Source organism: Mytilus californianus, unplaced genomic scaffold (genome assembly GCF_021869535.1).
Source record: "Mytilus californianus isolate M0D057914Y unplaced genomic scaffold, xbMytCali1.0.p SCAF_1, whole genome shotgun sequence".
NCBI classification, from domain to species: Eukaryota; Metazoa; Mollusca; class Bivalvia; order Mytilida; family Mytilidae; genus Mytilus; species Mytilus californianus.
In genome coordinates, this window is record NW_026262581.1 from 15,691,195 (window position 1) to 15,712,377 (window position 21,183).

At 31.6% G+C, this 21,183-nt stretch overlaps 1 protein-coding gene across 1 annotated transcript; it reads right to left on the bottom strand.

Moving 5' to 3' along the window:
- Window positions 1-1,602: 1,602 nt before the first annotated feature.
- LOC127710454 (methylglutaconyl-CoA hydratase, mitochondrial-like) lies at window positions 1,603-16,587 on the bottom strand. Its single transcript, XM_052216348.1, has 9 exons — window positions 16,417-16,587; window positions 14,747-14,814; window positions 13,295-13,382; window positions 11,284-11,463; window positions 8,817-8,873; window positions 6,865-7,052; window positions 5,465-5,515; window positions 2,812-2,859; window positions 1,603-2,055 (listed from the first exon to the last, which is right to left on the bottom strand). Exons 1-9 carry the CDS (start codon window positions 16,568-16,570, stop codon window positions 1,978-1,980), a joined length of 912 nt encoding a protein of 303 aa, XP_052072308.1. The 5' UTR covers window positions 16,571-16,587; the 3' UTR covers window positions 1,603-1,977.
- Between the last annotated feature and the right edge of the window lie 4,596 nt (window positions 16,588-21,183).

Sequence of the window (21,183 nt, forward strand, 5' to 3'; positions counted from 1 at the left end):
CATAACATTTGGTTGAGGCAAACTTGAGCTAGAGAACAGAAACGAAAATTTCAGCAGTTTTCCATTTTTAGCGGGACATAACTTTAGAACGGTAAAAGTGATGCCACCAAAATTCAAACTTGATCTGCGTTTTGTGGTAATAAGCATTGTGATTAAGTTTCATAACATATGGTTGAGGAAAACTAAAGTTAGAGAACGGAAACCAATTTTGGGACGTACAGACGGACAAGGAGAAAACTGAATGCCCCTCCGCTACGGCGGGGGCTTACAAAAAAGAATTTAAAAAACACAAAGCTGTGTACAATTTTATATGATGTGCCTTTATAAGGGGTGTTCCATGAAAATATGTATGAGACCAAAGAAAGACAATCTGAATTTAACACTATGGGTGGATGTGACAACACGTTTAAAATGTAAGAAGATCTCTAAAATTAATTATATTGGTGGTAAGTCAATGTTAAAGTGCCTTCCTTGGGTACCATGTATGTCAAACTAAACAGCCATCAGAAGTTTTCTTCAATAAGTTTAATCTTTACTGGTATTTTCTATGAGAAATTTTCTTCAAATGGCATAACTAATATGATAGAAAATAGCAGTTTTAAGGGAGCACACTCAGTAATAAAATTGAGAATGGAAATGGGGAATATGTCAAAGAGACGACAACCCGACCAAAGAGCAAACAACAGCCGAAGGCCACCAATGGGTCTTCAATGCAGCGAGAAAAACCCGCACCGGCAGGTGGTCCTCAGCTGGCCCCTAACTAAAATTGTGTGCTAGTTCAGTGAAAATGAACGTCACACTAAACTCCAAAACATATAAATGAACTAAAAATAAAAAACATACTAGACTAACAAAGGCCAGAGGCTCCTGACTTGGGACAGGGGCAAAAATGTGGCTGGGTTAAACATGTTTTGTGAGATCTCAACCCTCCCCCTATACCTCTAGCCAATGTAGAATAAAGAAACACATAGCAATACGCACAGTAAAACTCAGTTTAAAAGAAGTCTGAGTCCGATGTCAGAATAGGTAACAAAAGACACTAAGCAAAATGATAATGATACATAAATGAACAAAGGACTACTAGCAGTTACTGACATACCAGCTCCAGGCCTCAATTAAACTGATTGAAAGATTATGTCTTCATCATATGAAAATCAAGTGCAATCCCTCCCATTAGGTGTTTAGTATCATACCATCATAAAATATATGAGAAGAACATAACCTGTATCATGCCAACAACTGGTTATAGAATAAATGTGTTTATTTCCGATGCAAAGACCCTATGAGTGAATCAATATTAATACCAAAATATGCAATCCTTAATGACTTGACAACAGTATCGTAACTATATCCTTTCCGAATAAGTCTGTTTAAAGGTTTGGTTAGCTTTTGTTGTGAATGCCGATATTTTTGTGATGTCCATTTTGAAAATAGTTTAATTCATTTGCTTATGTTGTCAATAAATATGTGCATCATGAATAGATAAAATTTATGCTTTTACCTTTGTTAACGTAATGACTTTAAAGAATATATTATAAATGTGGTCCATATGACCTTCAAGACTTTACCATGTTCACTAAATAATTATAAGGAAAACAATGCTAAGAAAATATTTCCTTTTTATTATCACAGACAATCATCTAAATATATATAAACACTCATTCATACTGTACAATTCAACATTTTCTGATAACATCCATTTCAATCACCAATCAACTTCTTACTGTCATGATTAATTTTTATCAAAAAAGTTTAAATCATTTCATTAATCTAACAAAGACAATGGAATATATAATGCACTGCATTATAATTGCTGCAATCAAAAACAACAATTTTATTCTGATCTGGGCAATAAAACTGTCAAATCCAATATCATATTCAAAACTAGTTATACTGATGCCACAATCTTTAACATGTAAATGCTTTCAAGTTCGTTAATTTTTCCTGAGAATTTATCTAGTATCATCTCTAATGTCTCTATTCCCCCTTGAACACTGGTGCTCTCTTCTCTATGAAGGACTTCATCCCTTCAATTCTATCTTTTGTTGGTATGACCTACAAAGTTAGAAGAAATAATTTCAAAATTCTTATGCTGTTAGTTAAAAACTTTTCCTTAAAAGTCCATTTTCCTTTTGAATAAACAAATGTTTCTGCCTCTAAAAACATCATTTTGACTAGTCCTCTATAGATAGGACACCATATTCTCGACAAGATTCTATGTGCAGAATATGCCTATTTTCTACACTTGATCACCACTATTGTAAAGGAGTAATAATTTAGACAAACAGAACACCACTCAAGCATTATCATATTTAGAATAGAAAGGAGAAATGTGCACACTTTAAAATGTCTGAAGAACTTGCATTAATGTCATTTCACTTAGAAATATCTAATTCTGAAATCTTTAAATGTTTTAAACTTTTAAAAATACAATCATTTAAAATTTATCTTACAATAACAACATAATTATCAGTACATGTATGGAAAATACATCAAAGAATGCATTACTACAGAAAAAATGGAAAGTTTGAAGATTATAATTTAATGAATTTTCGTCATCTTTGTTGAAAACAATGTGTCATCAATTCAAATGGTTGGGATTGCATTACTTATGATTTGTAATTGAAAAGATCATATGAAAGGGGGTCATCTTTTGGATGCTAGTTAAGAAAAGTGATATCCAAAATTTCAACAAATTAGAAAGATTTAAATACTTTTCTCAAAAATCAAAGATTTTCTGTGACCAAATAATTCAATGCTTATAAGATTTTTGGTGTGTGTCATTATAAAATATATAAATTTAATAATTACCTGAGCATAACCACATTCTTCAAAAGCCATACCACTTGTGAGATCCACCTGTAATTATACAAGAAGAAAATGCAATAAACTGTAACCATGTCTTGTACTTTGTAAATTAAAATATTTTTGAAGTTCTGGAAAGATCATTTTGATCTGCATTAGGTTCTAAAATATATGCAGCATATAAACAAGGGATTAAAAATGAAAAAGTTTTTTAAATGCTACATATTCGCTACTACAGGTTATCCACAATTTTGCATGAGTTCATAAAACAAGCCTTTTTCACATAATAACTCTATTTCTAAATGAAAGTCATACAGGTGTTATACCACCAAATCATAGTACGTTGCATCCGGTTTCATATGGAAAAGGGTCGAACAAAAATATAAAATATTCCCTTGAATTTGACTGTTGTAGGAAATTAGTCCTACATTTCATTGCAGTAAAAAATTTCTGAGTCATACACATATATCTTGGGTGTTTCAAAGCACCACTCTTTTTTTATTTGGTGTTTCTATAAAATATTTTGGTAACTTGAGGTTACATGGTTACTAAAGCTTGTAAACAGGAAAATAGGGGGGGGATTTGATTGGTTAACTTCCAGTGACGGTTATTATCTTATATGCAATGAAATGTCATGTGAAATTTTGTCTGTAGTACTGAACAGGATAAAGCTTTACTCATGCCAAGTATTTCTTTATTTGAAACAAAGAAAAATTCTACACAATTTTTTTGAAAAGTGCCAATTTAACAAAGACTAATAGGGGAAAAACAATGGTGGTACTACTGCTATTAAGGGAAGATGCACATGCACCTTTGACCTTGTATGTACTATCATTTCTTAAAATTTCATGCTATTTCAGTGGAATATTGCAAAAATGAAATATTCTGAGTGGATTGAATCTCAAAAACACATTTTAAGAGAAAATTGCCTTGAAATAATGCTCGGCCATGAATATTAGTAGGCAGAGCAAGCCATACTCAAGTGTTTTGGGGAGCTTCTTCCTACTTTTCCTCCTTATTTCCTATATTTTGCTATAAAAGAAAACTTTTTCCTAAGTAAAACTTGAAGAAATATAGTTATAAGTTAATGAAATTATTTTTGAAGTAGTAACAACAAATTATTCACTATGAGGGAAATATTGTATATCCCTCTCTGTAGCGCGGCATAAACTTAAGTTTTACGTGAGGACTTATTGAAACCTCCATGGAGTCAGTAAACTTTTATATTGAAAGTTTATTCAGCCTGAACACTTCAATTACTCATTTATTATCACTTTTCTTGCATAAATGTGTGATAGTTACCCCTAAATTTTGATTTATTGGCCTAAAAAGTTGAAATTTTGAGGAAATGAGAGATATAAATGGACCAAAAGGGACCTTACAATGAAGACAAAGAGGTCCATTTGTTGTATTTATCACCTTAGGGTCATCTTTTGTGTCATATTCAACTGTTGGTATGCAGATGAGATGAATATTTGATCATTTATCATGTTTATTGGTCCACACTGTATTCTATCATGATGCGGTGTGATTTGGATTTTTAGAAGAAATTTTGCAGTAGATGTCGTCTTAAATTATACTAAATTTCTCTCAAACAATTGAACTGATTATGACAAAACTTGACAGTAATGCTTGAAATAACCAGTATTACAAAGGGAAAAAAATCACATTCAGTTTATTCAACAAAAAAGTCTTCTTTATACAAAGCTATCCGAAAAAGGCAAACAAAATTAGAAATAAACATTATCAAATGTTATATATTAAAGAACCTTTTTTCTTAAATCGTATCAAAATTATATTGTAACAATAAAATAAGAAATGTATATATTGTAGATATCACACATAAGAACCTGAATTGCTCACCTGGCAAAAATTTGAAATTTTGCAATTTATTTGGACTTTTCTTCTGCTGAATTTTTATCACAGACAATTTATCTATTTTCTTATATACAGCTTTTTGAAAGCCTTCAAAAGGAATAAATACCATTAAATTATTTTAATCCAGGATCACACTGACTGATAGTTTTAGTCATGTGACATATTTAAACATCCTGCCTTCATGGTAATTTTGGCTGCTTACAGTTTCTGTCTATCTATTATGGTTTCCAAGATAGAAGGAAAAACAGTTTTTAAATTGGTCAAAAATTTAACTTTTTTGTAGATTGCTGATTATATTTTTTGCTCACAGTTGGTAACAATATAATATAGTTTTCAAGGTAGTATGCAAAAAGGCTATAATTGGTTAAATTTTGCAATTTAGAGGAAATAACTCCTATAAGAAGATTTTTCAAAAGTTTACAAAGCCCATCAAATAATGGAAGTAACTCACATAGCCCAATGGACCAGATGAGTTCATAAATTAGGCCAATAGAAATATAAAGCAAGACACAAAGAAATTATACTTCAGATATAAAATACACTATGGATAAAATAAACTTAATCTAGCTTAAACAACCATTGGACATTTTAAAGTGAACAACAAATAATCAATCAATCAATCAAACAATCCATCCAAAACAATTATTTATATCAGCCTGAATAGAACCAATAATATCTTACTAAAAAAAAATTCCTCAATTAGAATAAAATGTATGTAAACAGTACAAACATTCACCAAATCTAGGTGCAAGAGAAGTAAAATGAATTTATTCATACTTACATCAGAACCCTTGCTTATAGCCATTTTTGCCATTCTCAGTGCTACTGGTCCCTGAAATTTGAGGTAAATAAATTACTACATGTATAAGAAAAATATTTCTTGTGAACCTATTTCTATGAACATAATGAATATTTGAATAATTGAGTATATGACAACTGGAAATATTATGTAATTTTTTTGGTCCACCTTGTTCCAAAAAGGTGTTTATTTTTGCTGATCTAAATCATTAACAATTAACCATGATTAGGATAATCCTAGCAGACAACATTTTCACACTAAAGTTGTAAACTAGATATTCGTAATATTGATGCAATATACCTTCTATTACATAGAAAATGTTTAATGACAGTAATGTCTTGTTTACTTGATAATAATGTAAGGCCAAATAAAAATACATGTGTGGTTCCAGTTACATCCTGAAAAAAAATAAGGTCAGTAGGTCAGCATTTTTTTTTTTGTTAAATTTTTTCCATTCCAGTATCATAAACACCCTTACTGTAAGTTTGCAATCTTCTATATGTTTGGTTGTAAAATAAACAGACAAGTTACATTTTTAGTTAATTTTGTTGCATTCTGTTACGAATTTGTAGCATTTTTTGTCGTGGTGGATACTTCTAATGGAAATTCAGATGACAGAAGTCTGTGTATCTAATTATTGAAATTCACAATCCACCAAATAGGATCGTTCCAAAATTTATTTTTCAAAAGTGAAAAAAAAAGTTCAAGGGTCGAACCGGGTAACTGGAACCACACATATATTTTTATTTGGCCTAAATAATCTGAAGCTGTTTTGAACTGCTTGTTATCTTGACACTAAGTTGAACTTGAGAATGTGTTTCTCTAATTTTAAAATGACTAGCAATTATGACATAAATGGCAAATAAAACAAAAAGAAAAAGGGATTTTAAACTAGAATCAATTTATAGTATCTTTGTTTCGAAAAATTCACCTATAAATGGTTGTTTTTAGGGCCTTTCTATCTTCCAAAGCATTAATAACTGATTTTGATCAAATTTATATGGCGTTGAAGATTAATGGTTTTAAGGTAGCATAGAGTAATATTCATATCTACAATCTAATTTTTAATTTTTTTTATTGCGGTGTTCAAAATATAATTTTTTTTTCATTTTTAAGGCAAATTTTTGTAATCCTAAACTGATCATGACAGATATCATTTTTACAGGTATTGTATTAGTACTATTACTAAATAATAGTGACCAAACTAGCAAGCATATTGCCAAAACTAATGGCATAGATACTTAAATATAACAGCTATAAAGATTACCCAAATATTTCAATTCACTTGTGCATAATTATTTTTATAGACATTGGAAATATTTGGAACTACATTTCAGTGTAAGTAGATTAAGTTCCAATCATTCCAAAAAAACAGTACTTACATTTGGTGTAATTTCTAGAGCTAATTCTACAGCTCTTTGGTAAGCAGCATCCCCAGCATCATTTTGATCTACCGAGTGATTAACTACTCCCAGTTTAGCAGCTTCATGACCATCAAACATTCTGGCAGTAAATATTAATTCCTTAGCAAGTGCAGGTCCAACAACTCTAGTTAACCTCTGGGTTCCTCCTGAAATGTGAAAAATGTGAAATGTGTGGCAGCCAATCAAACATATATATCAATTCAAGTAAAGTATAAATCTATTTATTATTTACTACATGAAATCAATTCTTTACAAATGTTTTATTCAAATATTGAAAAGGATATACATTACACTTGTTTAAAAAGTCTCTCACTTTTGTAAATATTATTCTAGCAGGTTTGTTTTCTTCATTTGAATAAAAAATGATTTCTTGTTAATAAGTAAACTTGAAAATGTCAACTATTCATAATTTTCTAAAACAGCGATTGGATTGTCTCCCTCTATATTTTTGAGAGAAAAAATATGTGGAATCAACTTTGATATCAGTATAGAGCTTGCAATGGCAATCATGAGGGTAGAAATCTGCACTTTTTATTTGGGGTCATATGCTATCTAAGACAGCAAAAGACTCTTTCATTAATATAATCACATAGGATTTACATTGAATATGCTAGAGTATTTCGTGAATTGAATAAATTGTCTTCATTTAAGCTTTTTTTTTCATTTAAGGAATGTTGAAGGTTGGTGGTAGATGATGAAAATGTTATTTTATACTTTCTGAAAATCCTTTATACAACAATGGGTTGATTTAATGACATTAATTTAGAATCCTAACTAAGGTTAAAATCCAAATTGGTGACACAGAGTCAGGTTGGATGGCTCACAAATATGTAAAAAAATATATTCTAATGCAGAGAAGTAAATAAGAACTGAATTAATTATTAGTGTTTAACACCACTTTCAGCATTGTTGGCTATATGCCAGTATATGGTGGTTGTCAGTTTATATTGTGGAAGAAACTAGAGTGCTCATAGAGAACCACCTACCTTCAGCAGAAAAATTGATAAAATTAGTCAATTAAGATTGAAGTCAAAAGCACCTACCACAAGTGGGTTGGAAATCACAATCTCAGCTATGACATAGCTGAAACCACTAGCATACACTACAAACAACTGGAAATCTTATGCACAGTTAAGGTAACAAGCATTCTGTGAGTATTGCATTGCAATACATAGTCCCCTACCGGTTAAAAATTCATTGTAATGGAATGAAATTCTAACTATAACTTGTCATGGTGTAAACTACATAAAAATATCAAGTCAAAATCTTTAAGCACGACGAAAAAAACTGTTGAAAACTGATTATTTAAGTGAATTTTCTATGTCCAAAAACTATAACTCTGCACAAAATCATCAAACCGGAACAAAATTCCAACTTGATCTGTAACTTGTCACGATAAAACTATATACTAATTATCAAATCAATATCTTCAAGAATGACAAACAAACTTCCACTAATTTCTTCAAACAATTTACCAAAGACAAGGAAAAAAATCCAAAATGTCATTTGGTCTTTTAAATTTTTTTTTTTAAAATGAGTTATTTCTCTTTGAATAGAAATCTACTGATTAATAAGTATTTCATCAAAAATTTAATTCTAGGGAAAGGGCTTTAAATGAACAAAGAGAAAAGCTAAAATCGTGAAAATTGAACTTGACCTGTAACTTGTCATGATAAAACAATAAACCAAATATCAAATCAATATCTTCAAGCACGAAGACAAAAAGTCTGGAAAACTGATTTGCCTAACTGACAGGCAGACAGACAGACAGACAGACAGACAGACAGACAGACAGACAGACAGACAGACAGACAGACAAACGGACGGAGTGCAACCTAAAGTCCCCTTCGACTTCGTTTGTAGGGGATTAAAAATATTAAGTTTCCAAATTAACACAACATTATACCTACCACCCCCAGGTATGATTCCTCTCTTTGTTTCTACCAAACCCATTTTGGCATTACTTGCTGAAATACAATTAAAAGTGCAATTAATATTTTACAATAATCTACCATTATAGTTTCATCTAGTGTACATTTTACCATAATCTATGTTCCCTGCTTAATTAATATTTACCAAGATGTACAGCAAGCTATTGTTCACTAACTGTACTATCAGTCAATGTTGTTGATGCTATATGGATGAAATTAAAAAAATATAGTTTCTGCAAACAGGAATAATAAACTGTTATCACAGAGATATGTCTCGCCTTTTTGTAATTTTGATAATGCAAATGTTGAAATTAAAATAGCAATACTTTAACATGAAAGTTATGCAAATATTCAAAGTCGATGAACCATGACTGAAGGTACATGGCTAAACAATCTCCATGGAATGAGATGTGCCAATGCTAATACAACTGCATACCAAATACCATTGACATATTATAAGTCGTTCCCTTTAAACAAATCTAAACACAAACATTAACTTGTAAACTATGTAAAAGTTTCAAAGTCAATGAACCATGATCAGGGGTGGGGCTATATAATCTCCATGGAAATGATACTTGCAAATGCCAATAAATTTGCATACCAAATATCATTGACTTAACACAAACTAATACATGTAAACTAAGCAAAAGTTTCAAAGTAAATAGACCATGACAGAGGGGGCAGGGCCAAATATTCTCCATGAAAATGAGATGTGCTAATGCTTATACAACTGAACACCAATTAACATTGGCCTACCACTAATGGTTCCCCTTGAACTGACCTAATCACAAACTAATACATGTTAACTTAGCAAAATTTTCAAAGTCTATAGACCATGACTAAGGGGGCGGAGCAAATAATCTCCATGGTAATGAGATGTGCCAATGCTAATACAACTGCATACCAAATATCATTGACCTACCACTAGTGGTTCACCATGAACTAGACCTAATCACAAACTAATACATTGTTGACGCCGCCGCCGCCGTCGCAACCGCCGCTGCCGACACCAGAAACAGCACACCTATGTCTCGCTTTTTGACTCCGTCAAGGCGAGACAAAAAATGGGAGGAACTGAAGAAGTTTCACATGGTATGGCATACCCTTACAGAAATATGTTATGGATGGATTGACAAAGCAGGGGTAAAATTATAAACTGCAGTCAAACCTCATTAAACCGAAGTCAATGGGATCAGACAAAAGTATTCTACTTATCCAAGGTCGAGTTTGTTGTCATAAATTTAGAATGCATGAAATACCGTATGAGATTTGTGAAAACTAGATAGTTTTGGTCCATCATAATAATTAACACACACAAGTACAGATACAAAACATTCACAAATATAATCAATACACAATAATTTACAAAGGTCAGTCAATATTAATTATGGAATCACATGTGAAACAAAACAAGTCCTGAAAGATCACTGATGAGAGTTGTCTGCTTTACACTCAATAATTATAAATTTGTCATATTGTCTTAATCCTTTTAATTATTGCAATTAATGGATTTCATTTCCAATGATTCATTAATCTCGGATTTGGTCATTTACTTTTGTTTTTAGTGTTTATGTCATGTGAAATATGTTAAATTTCCACTTGGATGATCAACAAAAGGTCATCATTAACATGTCATTTTAGAAACAAGTATGTTTACACAGCTTTAAAGTCATATGAAACGAGTTTCTTGTAATTTCAATGTTATCAATATTATTGAACCAATGCATGCATACATACTAAATTAAGTCCTGTATGCACTTTTTTTAATATTCATTACGAATCTATAACATATTATTGACAAATAATATTTCATTCAGTGATTGTTGATAGCAGGCTAATTAACTTTTGAGTATGTTGCCAAAGTTTACCAGATTGTGACATTGATAAACAATCAACACAGAGCATGTGAAGCACATAACAAATACGTGAACAGATAAAGCCATGTTTTTTTTTTATATTTTCCATGTGTTCCCATTTGTTAATTAACCTTTCCCTTAACAGTTGTTAAATGATTTGTCTTTAATCACTTATGATACCAATTAGTTTCACAAATAAAAACATCTAATTTTATTTTTTTTCTGAAGTCTTCATTTTTCAAAATTTTTGCTTTTGAACTTTGAGACAAAGGGGTCAATTGACAATTATTTTATATCAACAGGACTATAAAATTTACTCAACTTAACCAAGAATTTGAATCAACCACGTTCCACTCATCAGAGGTTAAAAACTTAAAATGCATTGATCAAACGTAATTATACAGGGACCAAGAAATTACCTCGACTCATCCAAGTTTTTTACACATCTCAGTTCGACTTTATGTACAAGTCATATTATGATATGCTCTGAGCAACAGAAAAAAGGAGTTAAAAAGTGTATGTATTTAATTACCTAGAAGCCCAAAACAATCAATTTGTTAAAAAAATAGCATTATTTCATTGAATATTACATGCAATTCTCATGTCACATGCCAAAGACATTTCTAATCCTCCACCAAGAGCATAACCATCTATAGCAGCTAATGTTGGCATTGGAATATTAGATAAATCTGTGACACTCTGTCGTAGTCCAGCTACAAATGGTCCTACTTCCTCATTGGTCATCTTAGCTCGCTCCTTTAAGTCAGCACCTAAAACCAAGATTATTTTACTTTAATAATAATCTTTTTAGTTATATTAAGTATACCTTTTCCTGTTGTATTAAGTTTCTATCACCATACTTAGGTTTAAAAAAAAATGGACCACATACTAAATTCCTATTCCATGGCTGTAACAGTGTTCCATGCTTTGAGGGATGAGCTGCTTGATTGCGATTTCAAAATTCTAAAAGTTTACAATTTGATATATAAAATACAATCCACTACTAATGAATAAATATAATCAAAGTGATTGTGAGCACTGAAGGGTTAAGATTGAATTTATTTTGCAGTGGGAACTAAAAATTAAGCATTACATTGTATTAAGCATTGGAAGGGAATACTATGTATGAATTATAGATATCTTCCCTTGTAGCAAATTGTAGTTTGTTCAACTACAATTATGGACAAAGGAAGATAACTCAAATTTTAAATTTTATGTTGTTCAGTCTTTAGTTTTCTATGTTGTGTTTTGTATACTGTTGTTTGTCTTTTGGTCATTTTTCGTTTTTTGCCATGGCGTTGCCAGTTTATTTTTTACTTATGAGTTTGATCATCCCTTTGGTATCTTTCACTTCTCTTTTTTTACAATGACATCATTTATATTTTTAGATACTAGATCATGCACCACTCACAATTTATGTAATTTTCTTGACAATATAAAAATAGGCAACTATACAGCCTTCAACAATGAGAAAAACCCATACCACATAGTCGACTATAAATGGCCATGACATGAAAAATGTGAAACAATTCAAACGAGAAAACTAACGGTCTAATTTATAACAAAACAATACTAAAAACACATATGGCATACATGAACCATACAACAAGTATGGTTCTACACATACATTTATCTTAAATAAATTTCATGAAATATTACTGGATAAGATGTATATAGACTCAAATATATTTTAACTCAAAAGTAGTGATAAAGTCTGGATAATTGATAACTATCAAGCCAGCCTCATACAGGTTTTGTTTCAAATGCAATCTTTACCCTAAAAATTACAGTTGCACTATGTGTGCATAAGCCAAATTGCAATCTTAATTGATTTGAACATGTTGTATTAAAGGAAACAATTTCTGAGGTGGAGTACTGTTTTTTGGGGGGTTTCATTTATCCTTTTGGCAATGAATACTGGAAAGTCTGTTGGAAAATGGCTGCCATTGACTTTAATAATAAATTATGAAGAATAATGTATGTAAACAATAATATATAATCCATAAATCAATACAAGTTAAATGTACAGGGTGTAAAAGGGTTATTTTCAAGGTAAAGTTGCAGAAGATTGAACATACATGTATGATTCAAAAGATATCATTATGAAACTTCAAATTTCAGTCTAGCAATTGCTGTGACTTTGATCTATTGATCCCAAAATCAACACTTGATAGAAATCTTCTTCACCCTGTGATGGATTATCAAACCAAGTTTGGTTCTAGTTGTAGATATGGTTCAAATATATACATGATATATACATATATAGACTCAAATTTATAGCTTGCTGTTTGGTGTGAGCCAAGGCTCTGTGTTGAAGGCCGTACTTTGACCTATAATGGTTTACTTTTACAAATTGTGACTTGGATGGAGAGTTGTCTCATTGGCACTCATACCACATCTTCTTATATCTATATATGTATATATAAATATTTGATTTGTTGGTTAGGGTTATGTAGGATTAATTTTGGCCTAGGTTGTGGTGAATTGATAGCAATAGTCTGCCATATAGGTGCTAGATATCTCATTAGCAGTGATCTGTATCTATTTTTTCATATGAGCCATATCCTCAACATAAACCATTAGCAACAGTTTTGTACTTACCTGCACAGAATACACCAGGCACCAAACTTCTAATAATCAGTACTCTTATGTTTTTCTCAAACTTCACATTGTTAATGCAGCCTTGAAACTGAGATAAAAATTATGAGGAATAAATATTTGTCAAATTTGAATTTGAAAATGTTTATGTGACTTACCACTTTAAAATGTAACAGGCTACAAATAGACAGAAAGTAAAGGTCAATAAGTCTGCAACCCTCAAGTACAATAAAACTAAAAAGCACATCTACCATTTCTACCATGTTGAAGAATCTTGTAGTAATTTATTTTGGGGGAGCAGCAGCAAAAACTAAATTTTAAGCTTTTTATTCTACGTAACTAGGGATCAAACCGACAACCTTCAACATGTTTAACATTAGAGGGGAGCACACTTCCAGGAGACCACCAAAATCGGTTCTTTTGGACGTATGATCTATACTGCAATGACACTTGTGTGTTTTCTCTCAGTAAAATAATTAAGTGTGTATCCCTCTTTTTATCAAAGTGATAGAAACCTATCATTACATAGTCAGCCGTCAGTTATCTACAACCAATTCAAACATAATCTACATCATGATATTATACATGTTATATTAGCTACAGCATATGTACATACAATGAGCAAAATAAAGCGTATCCTGGAATAAAAGCTGTACCCTTGATGTATAAATAATTAAGTAAAAATTCAAATTTAAATTGAAACAACATGTAATTTTGTTTACAAATTTAAATGAAATACAAAAGTGTGACAATATGAACATATCTAGTACATGTATATTTAAAACTTGGTAAAAGCATCCAAAATCATTTTTTTTAAATCTAGCTTTAGAAATTTAGGAAAAGCTAATTGAATAAATCATGTACTAATGGGAAATTCCGATACTATAAAAATCCCTTCATGCATGTACAATCTTACATGTACCTTAATTCAATGTTTTAAGTAAAAATACATTGAACTTTATTTGAACTTTGGTGGATAGTTGTCTCATTAGCAATCATACCTCATCTCCTTATTTTTATATTGACACCAAGGGACAGAATGTTGGAACAAAAAAATTTCTGTCTGAAATATATATTAAATAAATTGCTTCACCGAGAGCAGCTGGATACGACCGCAGAGGTCCAACCCTGAACAGTTGGGTCAAAAATGGACACAATATTCTAGCTTGATACAGGTCTGAATTTGGATTGTGATTCAATATTTGACACACAATAGGTTTCTGACACAGAATAACTGTAGTCAAAGAACTTAGAATTGGTTATATGATTTGAATTTATATTCATTTTTTTGCTTTTGTGCAATACACTATGCTGTTGTGAATTGACCTTCAAGTGGAGAGAAGTCTTATTGGCAATCATACCAGATCTTCTTATTTTTACATGTTTTATATGGTCTCCAAAAACAAATTTAACATCCTTTCTTTTCTACATCATGTATATTAATTACAAACCTACCTGACTGAGGAAAACTTTTCCTAAAGAATTCTTTGCTTTTGGTCTATTCATTGAGATCACAGCAATACCTATGATAAAATAATAATTGGTTTCTAATACAATTTCACCAATGAAAATTTGTTTTTAAGTGAATATCATTAAATTAACAAATGTACAGTACATGTATATATTCTCTCTCATGATATACATTATAAACTTGCCATTTTGTATATATCTTATACTGACAAATGGAACTATTGTGTCAAAAATATTCAAAAGTGTTTTGACTGTTATAAATTATGTTTGGTAAAGTGTCTTGAACTTAAAATATCGTGTTAGCATAGTTAGCAAAATGGTTAGGATGGACTTGTGTTGTTTGCAGAAAACTAATTAGAATATATTTAAATACTATATTAACATGATTAAAGGTAGGATTTAACCTTAAAGATGTTATAGTTAATATACAATATTTTTCTGTTAATATCAATCAAAAGTTAAGCTTGGTATGTACACATATGTTTAAGTTATAAAAAAAAGCAATATTGATTAATTTTGCATCTCTAACATCCTGACATCATGAACATATCATAAGGAAGTTGACAAAATAAACCATTCTTTTTTTCTTTTCTTTTCTTTTTATGTTTTTTGGTTATTATTGAAATTAAACTATTCTTTTAAAAATAACATAATTAAGGTGACAAAATTACTAAAAAATTAATTTATTTTTAGAACAATTTTTGAGGTCAATAATGAGATCCTGGCTTCAAACACTGAACTGTTTTAATAAAAAAGTAAGAAACTTATTTTGTCATAAATGGATTCATTGATAATTCTTTAATAAATATAAGTTACAACATTTTATAATAATATGTAATTGTAATTTGTATCTCTTTATTTTTATATTAACAGTTCTGACAGAAAGGTCTATTGGGAAGGTCATGATGCTACTGAACATGTTGTACTGTTTCATTTATTAAATGCACGTAAAAAAAGAGCCTCAATGAGTATACCCTTTACTATCAATGCATCACAACTTAAGGGAAACCCTGGAGGTAAATAAATGTTATGTGTTACATGTATTCAGACTAAATGAGTCTCCTCTTGATGTTTTATGCACATGCTCTTTAATTGTCTGTTGCGACCCTCTCCCTAATACTAAAAGGATACATGTACACGATCTTTGTGGTCCGTAAAAGTGGTAACCCGAACTCAGGTGCAGTTCATTCATAAAAAGGAATGTTGAAATTTACACTTTGGGTATTTAGCTGAATTTGCTCCAAATGACCCTATATATGTATGTCTCTGTATAACCTTCTGGGTCTTGCAACAATCTCTATTAACTATGACATCAAATGTTGTACATTGTGAGGCAAAATTTTTACGGGACGTTGTTTGACTTAAACAGAGACATATACACATGTGTATATATGTCTCTGACTTGAAGTGATGAATGACAAATTTGCAAACAATTGGATAAATACGTCTATTACCATGATTACCCTCTCCCCTTTTCTTGTAGCAGTGGAGCGTCATATGTAGCCTGCTTCCTATGAAGTTATTATAGGATTAATGTCTGAAATAACCCCTTCAGATTTTGTTCAATAACTGTAACACAGAACATAATAAAAAGGGGGGTCATGAACCAAAGCGACGATTAGCTTGCATTTTGTTTAAAACAAAATTAAAAATACCTTCATTGTCACCCTCCAAAAATTCAAGACTGCATTCATCAGTATCATTTGATTTAACTAAATACGTGTTTTTTAACATAACCGAGCATCTTGACACCGAAAGGAATAAATCTTTCCTCAAACTTTGGACTCGACATAAAACGGAAGTTGCCATTTTTTCTTTTGAGTTACTCCCCCTATGTTATTGCTGCCCATCGATTTACTGTTCGATGTCAAGTTAGAGTTAGAGTTTGGTCCGTGTTCGAATTTCTGTTGAAGTTAGAGATAAATCTTTCTAAAATTGTCCGTTTATACATTTATAATAACATAAACGGTACCAATTTTTCTGCACCAGATGCGCATTTCGACAATCGATGTCTCTTCAGTGATTTGTCACGTGTGAATAATATTATTTTTTTTTTTTGTATTAATATCTTTTAATATATCATCAAAGACATTATAAACTTTTATTTTATTCACTTTAACTAACTAATTTTATTTTAAAATTATATTTTTCATATCGTAAATATAAAAATATCCGCTTTTTCGGTTAAGTATTTAAAATTCTAATACTCATTCGATAACTGGAGTGCTCCGATAAAACGGAGGAATATACCAGAACAGAACAGAACAGATGTTCGAGGCCAAAATATTTAAAAATCCAAAGCTAATTAAAAAGATGACTAAGAGCTATAAACCAAAAAGGACATAAAAGTATAGCCAAAGCCGGAGAAGGATTCAGAGCTTTGCATGAGGGAGATACATTCCTTAATTTTAAATAATTTCCAAAATTTTGTAACAGCAAATTTCAAGAACACAAAATCCGTATTTTACTGGGCTGGTGATACCCTCGGGGACTTTCAGTCCACCAGCAGAGGCATCGACCCAGTGGTAGTAATAACATAAACGGTACCAATTTTTCTGCACCAGATGCGCATTTCGACAATCGATGTCTCTTCAGTCATGCTCGAGGCCAAAATATCTTGATATATTAAAGTGATAATAACTCCCTCAGGCAAAGTTGTCCTTATATTGATTTGGCTATTTGTAGGTCCTTTTTGGTCATAAAGCTCCTCAACTGTTTCGGTTCTTATACATCACTGGCTTTCACATATTCGGCTTTGAGCGTTACTGATGAAGGTAAATACAGAAAAGCGCTAAACAATTTATAAAGCGTTGTTTTCATTTTTTATCTCATGATATACCATTGGACAAATTATTAGCAAATGGTTTTCCTGACATTCAGTATCTTTGTTAAAATCATACCACATCGACATAAAACAACAAATGAAAGTAAAGTCCATAACCAGAAGGATAAAAAAATACTAGAAAGACAATTCAAATAAAGACAAGGCGATATGGTCCTACATCAAATCCAAGTCGAATTCAGACACGGTCAGGTATTGCTGACCTTCACAAAGAAGGACACAATAACAAAGAAAACAGACACTAACTTGGAAAAGGCAGAAATCCTGGCTGAATTATTTAGCAGTGTATTCACCAACGAACTTGCCAAGCAGATGGTGCAGCGACTACACTTCACTGAGCACAAAGAAATTTAACATGGTATGGGGAATCTGACGGTAAACAAAGATACAGTAACTATTTAAAAGCACTATTGAGATTGAAATAAGGACAATCACCTGGATTAGACAGTCTTCATCCCAGATTTATGAAAGAAACAAATACAACCAATCTATAAACAAATCTACAGTACCATGTATGTGGAGGAGTGCATTAATTAGTGCAATCTTCAAGAAAAGAAATAAGTGCCAAGCTGGTAACTATGACTCAACTATTGGCCAGTCAGCTTTACGTCTGTGGCTTGTAAAGTACTTGAAAGCATTGTAAGAGAACCTATCATAGGATTTATGAAGAGGAACGCATTCTTTACTAAACGTCAGTATTGGTTTATATCAGGCCGATATACAGCTCTTTAGCTCCTAGAAGTACTTGGCAAATGGACAGAGGCACTAGACATAGGCGGTACTCGATCGACTGCTTTTATATGGACTACCCCAAAAAAATTGATAAAGTATCACATTGGCTACTACATAATTAACTAGTTTCAAACGGTATTAATGACCAACTTACAAAATTGGATCGACAGTTTTTTTTATCAGGAAGAGTACAACAATTAGGAGTCAATGGTAAAAAGTGTTCTTGGCATAAAGTTACATCAGGATTCCCGCAAGTGTCTGTATTACACACCAGGTATATCACGATCCAAAATAAGTGGAGGGATCCGATCCCGATGAGCAATAACATGAGACCGTAAACGGTGGAGAAGTAAAATCTCGATCCGATTCCCACGGAGCATAATCCTCGGATCCAGATTTTACTTCCCCATGCGTTTGCGATCTCCGCGGGATACTCGTTGTGTATGAGTACCACTCCTATATGTAATCTTTATCAACGACCTACCAGAATCTCTGGAATCACCAACTTTCCACTTTGCGGACGACACCTAAATATTTAACGTTATTGTATATGATATCGAATATACAAAACTGACACTATACGTAAATGGGGAGTTTGAATAAAGTAATACATATGACATACAATTAGCTTCTATGTCTAGATTCAATTATTTGTCTCATAAATAAAAAAAACAACACCATTTTAGAATTGGTGAATTTGTCATGGCTTTAGTTTTACAACAACATTATAACAACAGTGAGATTTTCAAGAGGCCAACGAATAAATCATTCAATGAAAATATAATCATGTTTTTCATTGATTCAGTAAAGGGCAACCAGAACTGAAGAGGTGGTAACTGGGCTTCCAGCACCTAAATAAGATAAATTCCGCCATACACATTGATTGTTCATCTATTTTGGATCACAGCACCATCCATCAAATGTCAAAATGTATCAAAGTACTATTCTTCAAAGTCATGACGATTTAGTAAAGACTGCATACAAAATATGTACTTATAAAAAATATAAGCAGCAAACAAAAATTTTGGGTAGGGTGTGGTGGGTTAATGTCCTTGCACTCCGTCTAAAGTTTGTTGAACAATGAAACAACGTGTCCAAAACAACTAAAATTTTATTATTGTTTAAATTACCATAATTGTTGAGAAGAACTCTTCAATTCATGAATAATGATACATTCAACACTTGTAAGGATACAGCTAGACTATGCAAACTCGATATGGACATCATTCACAGCAAAACATATAGGACAGATAGAAGGAGTGCAGAGAAAGGCAACGAAACAAATCCCAGAACTCAGAATTTTAACATACCCAGAAAAACTAAAGAAATTTAAACTAACAACTTTAAGATACCGTCGACTGAGGTGCGACATGATAGAGGTATAGAAGATCATAAACGGTAAATATGACGAAAATGCAAGCACACTGCTAAAACTATGGAAAGATATGGCACATAGATCGAGCATCAGAGGAAACAATTTAAAACATTATCATCAGAGGGCCAAAACATCGCCAAGGAAGAATTCTTTTGCTCTGAGAGTGGTCAAATATTGGAATATTCTACTAGACAAAATTGTTACAGCTCAAACTTTAAACACCATTATGAACAGATACTGGGAAGATCACTACATTATATATGAAGATTTCAATTCAAACATCACATTGATCGATATTAGAAAGGAAGAGATGTCAACTTCGAACTAACGGAAGAAAAATTAGAGTCCGGTATAGAAAAGCCAGAAGGATCCTGCACTGGAAAACATCACAAGTTATGGCTAGGTAAGTAGTGTTCTGGGTAGCTGGTCTGTAATCCAAAAGTTTCACGGTACATCGAGGCTTAATTCAGGGATCCTTTTTTGTTTTATAACTTCATAAACGATATTAATTTTTGTTGTTGTTAAGAAACAGTTACAGTCGTCCAGATTATTACAGTCTCAAATCTACATGACAAGCTGAGTCTAAAGTGATAGTTAGGTTGGTTCAAATGAATAAAATAAAATAAAATGCAAGCAAATCCTTATAAATTACAGGTCCTTACTGTAAAGAAAAATCTTTGCAAAACAAAAAATACGTCAATCTAAATTCAGCAAATTATCTTAAAATTCCAAGAGACTGTCTACTAACTTGGAATTGATATAAATTACCAACATAAAGACGCACATTTAAGTAACTTTAGTAGAAAGGCGACACAGAGGCTGAATATTTTAAAAAGAATTGGATTAGGATCCAGATTATTAAGATCAAGGTTAGGTAAATGGGCTGTGTCACAGATTTTTTTTTGTGAAATTTTGCATACAACTTTGGCTCGTTGAACTACGTGTATAATCGAATTTCTAAAAATAATGCTTTTACCCCTGAGACATTACTGAATTGATTCTTTGAAAAAAGATGAACATTTGTATAAAAAGCACATAGATTGGCGAAGAAAACACTCTTAGATTTGTTTTAAAACTCAAAAGTTGATATGTTGTTGGTACATACAATGTACAATTTCCATTTGATAGATATAAAATAATCATAAGGCCGCCAATACGCTTGGTATAAAAAGTGTTAAAGGGTACATAGTTCCTGAGGAAGTACAATTCAAATCGAAAGAGTAAATTATATCGGTTTAAAGTTGGCTCATCAAGAAAGAAGTTGGTAAATGCCCATAGAAAGCAACGAAGTAAAGTAAATACACTTGTATTTAGTGGACAACAGGTCCTACACTTTAAAAACAATCGAAGCACATGTAATTGGAGATCTGATGATCTTAAGACAAATTTTAGAACGTTTTTCGCCAATTTTATGCGGTTTTTATTCACATGCGCATTAAAATTATTTTGAAATAATTAATTCAGTAATATTTG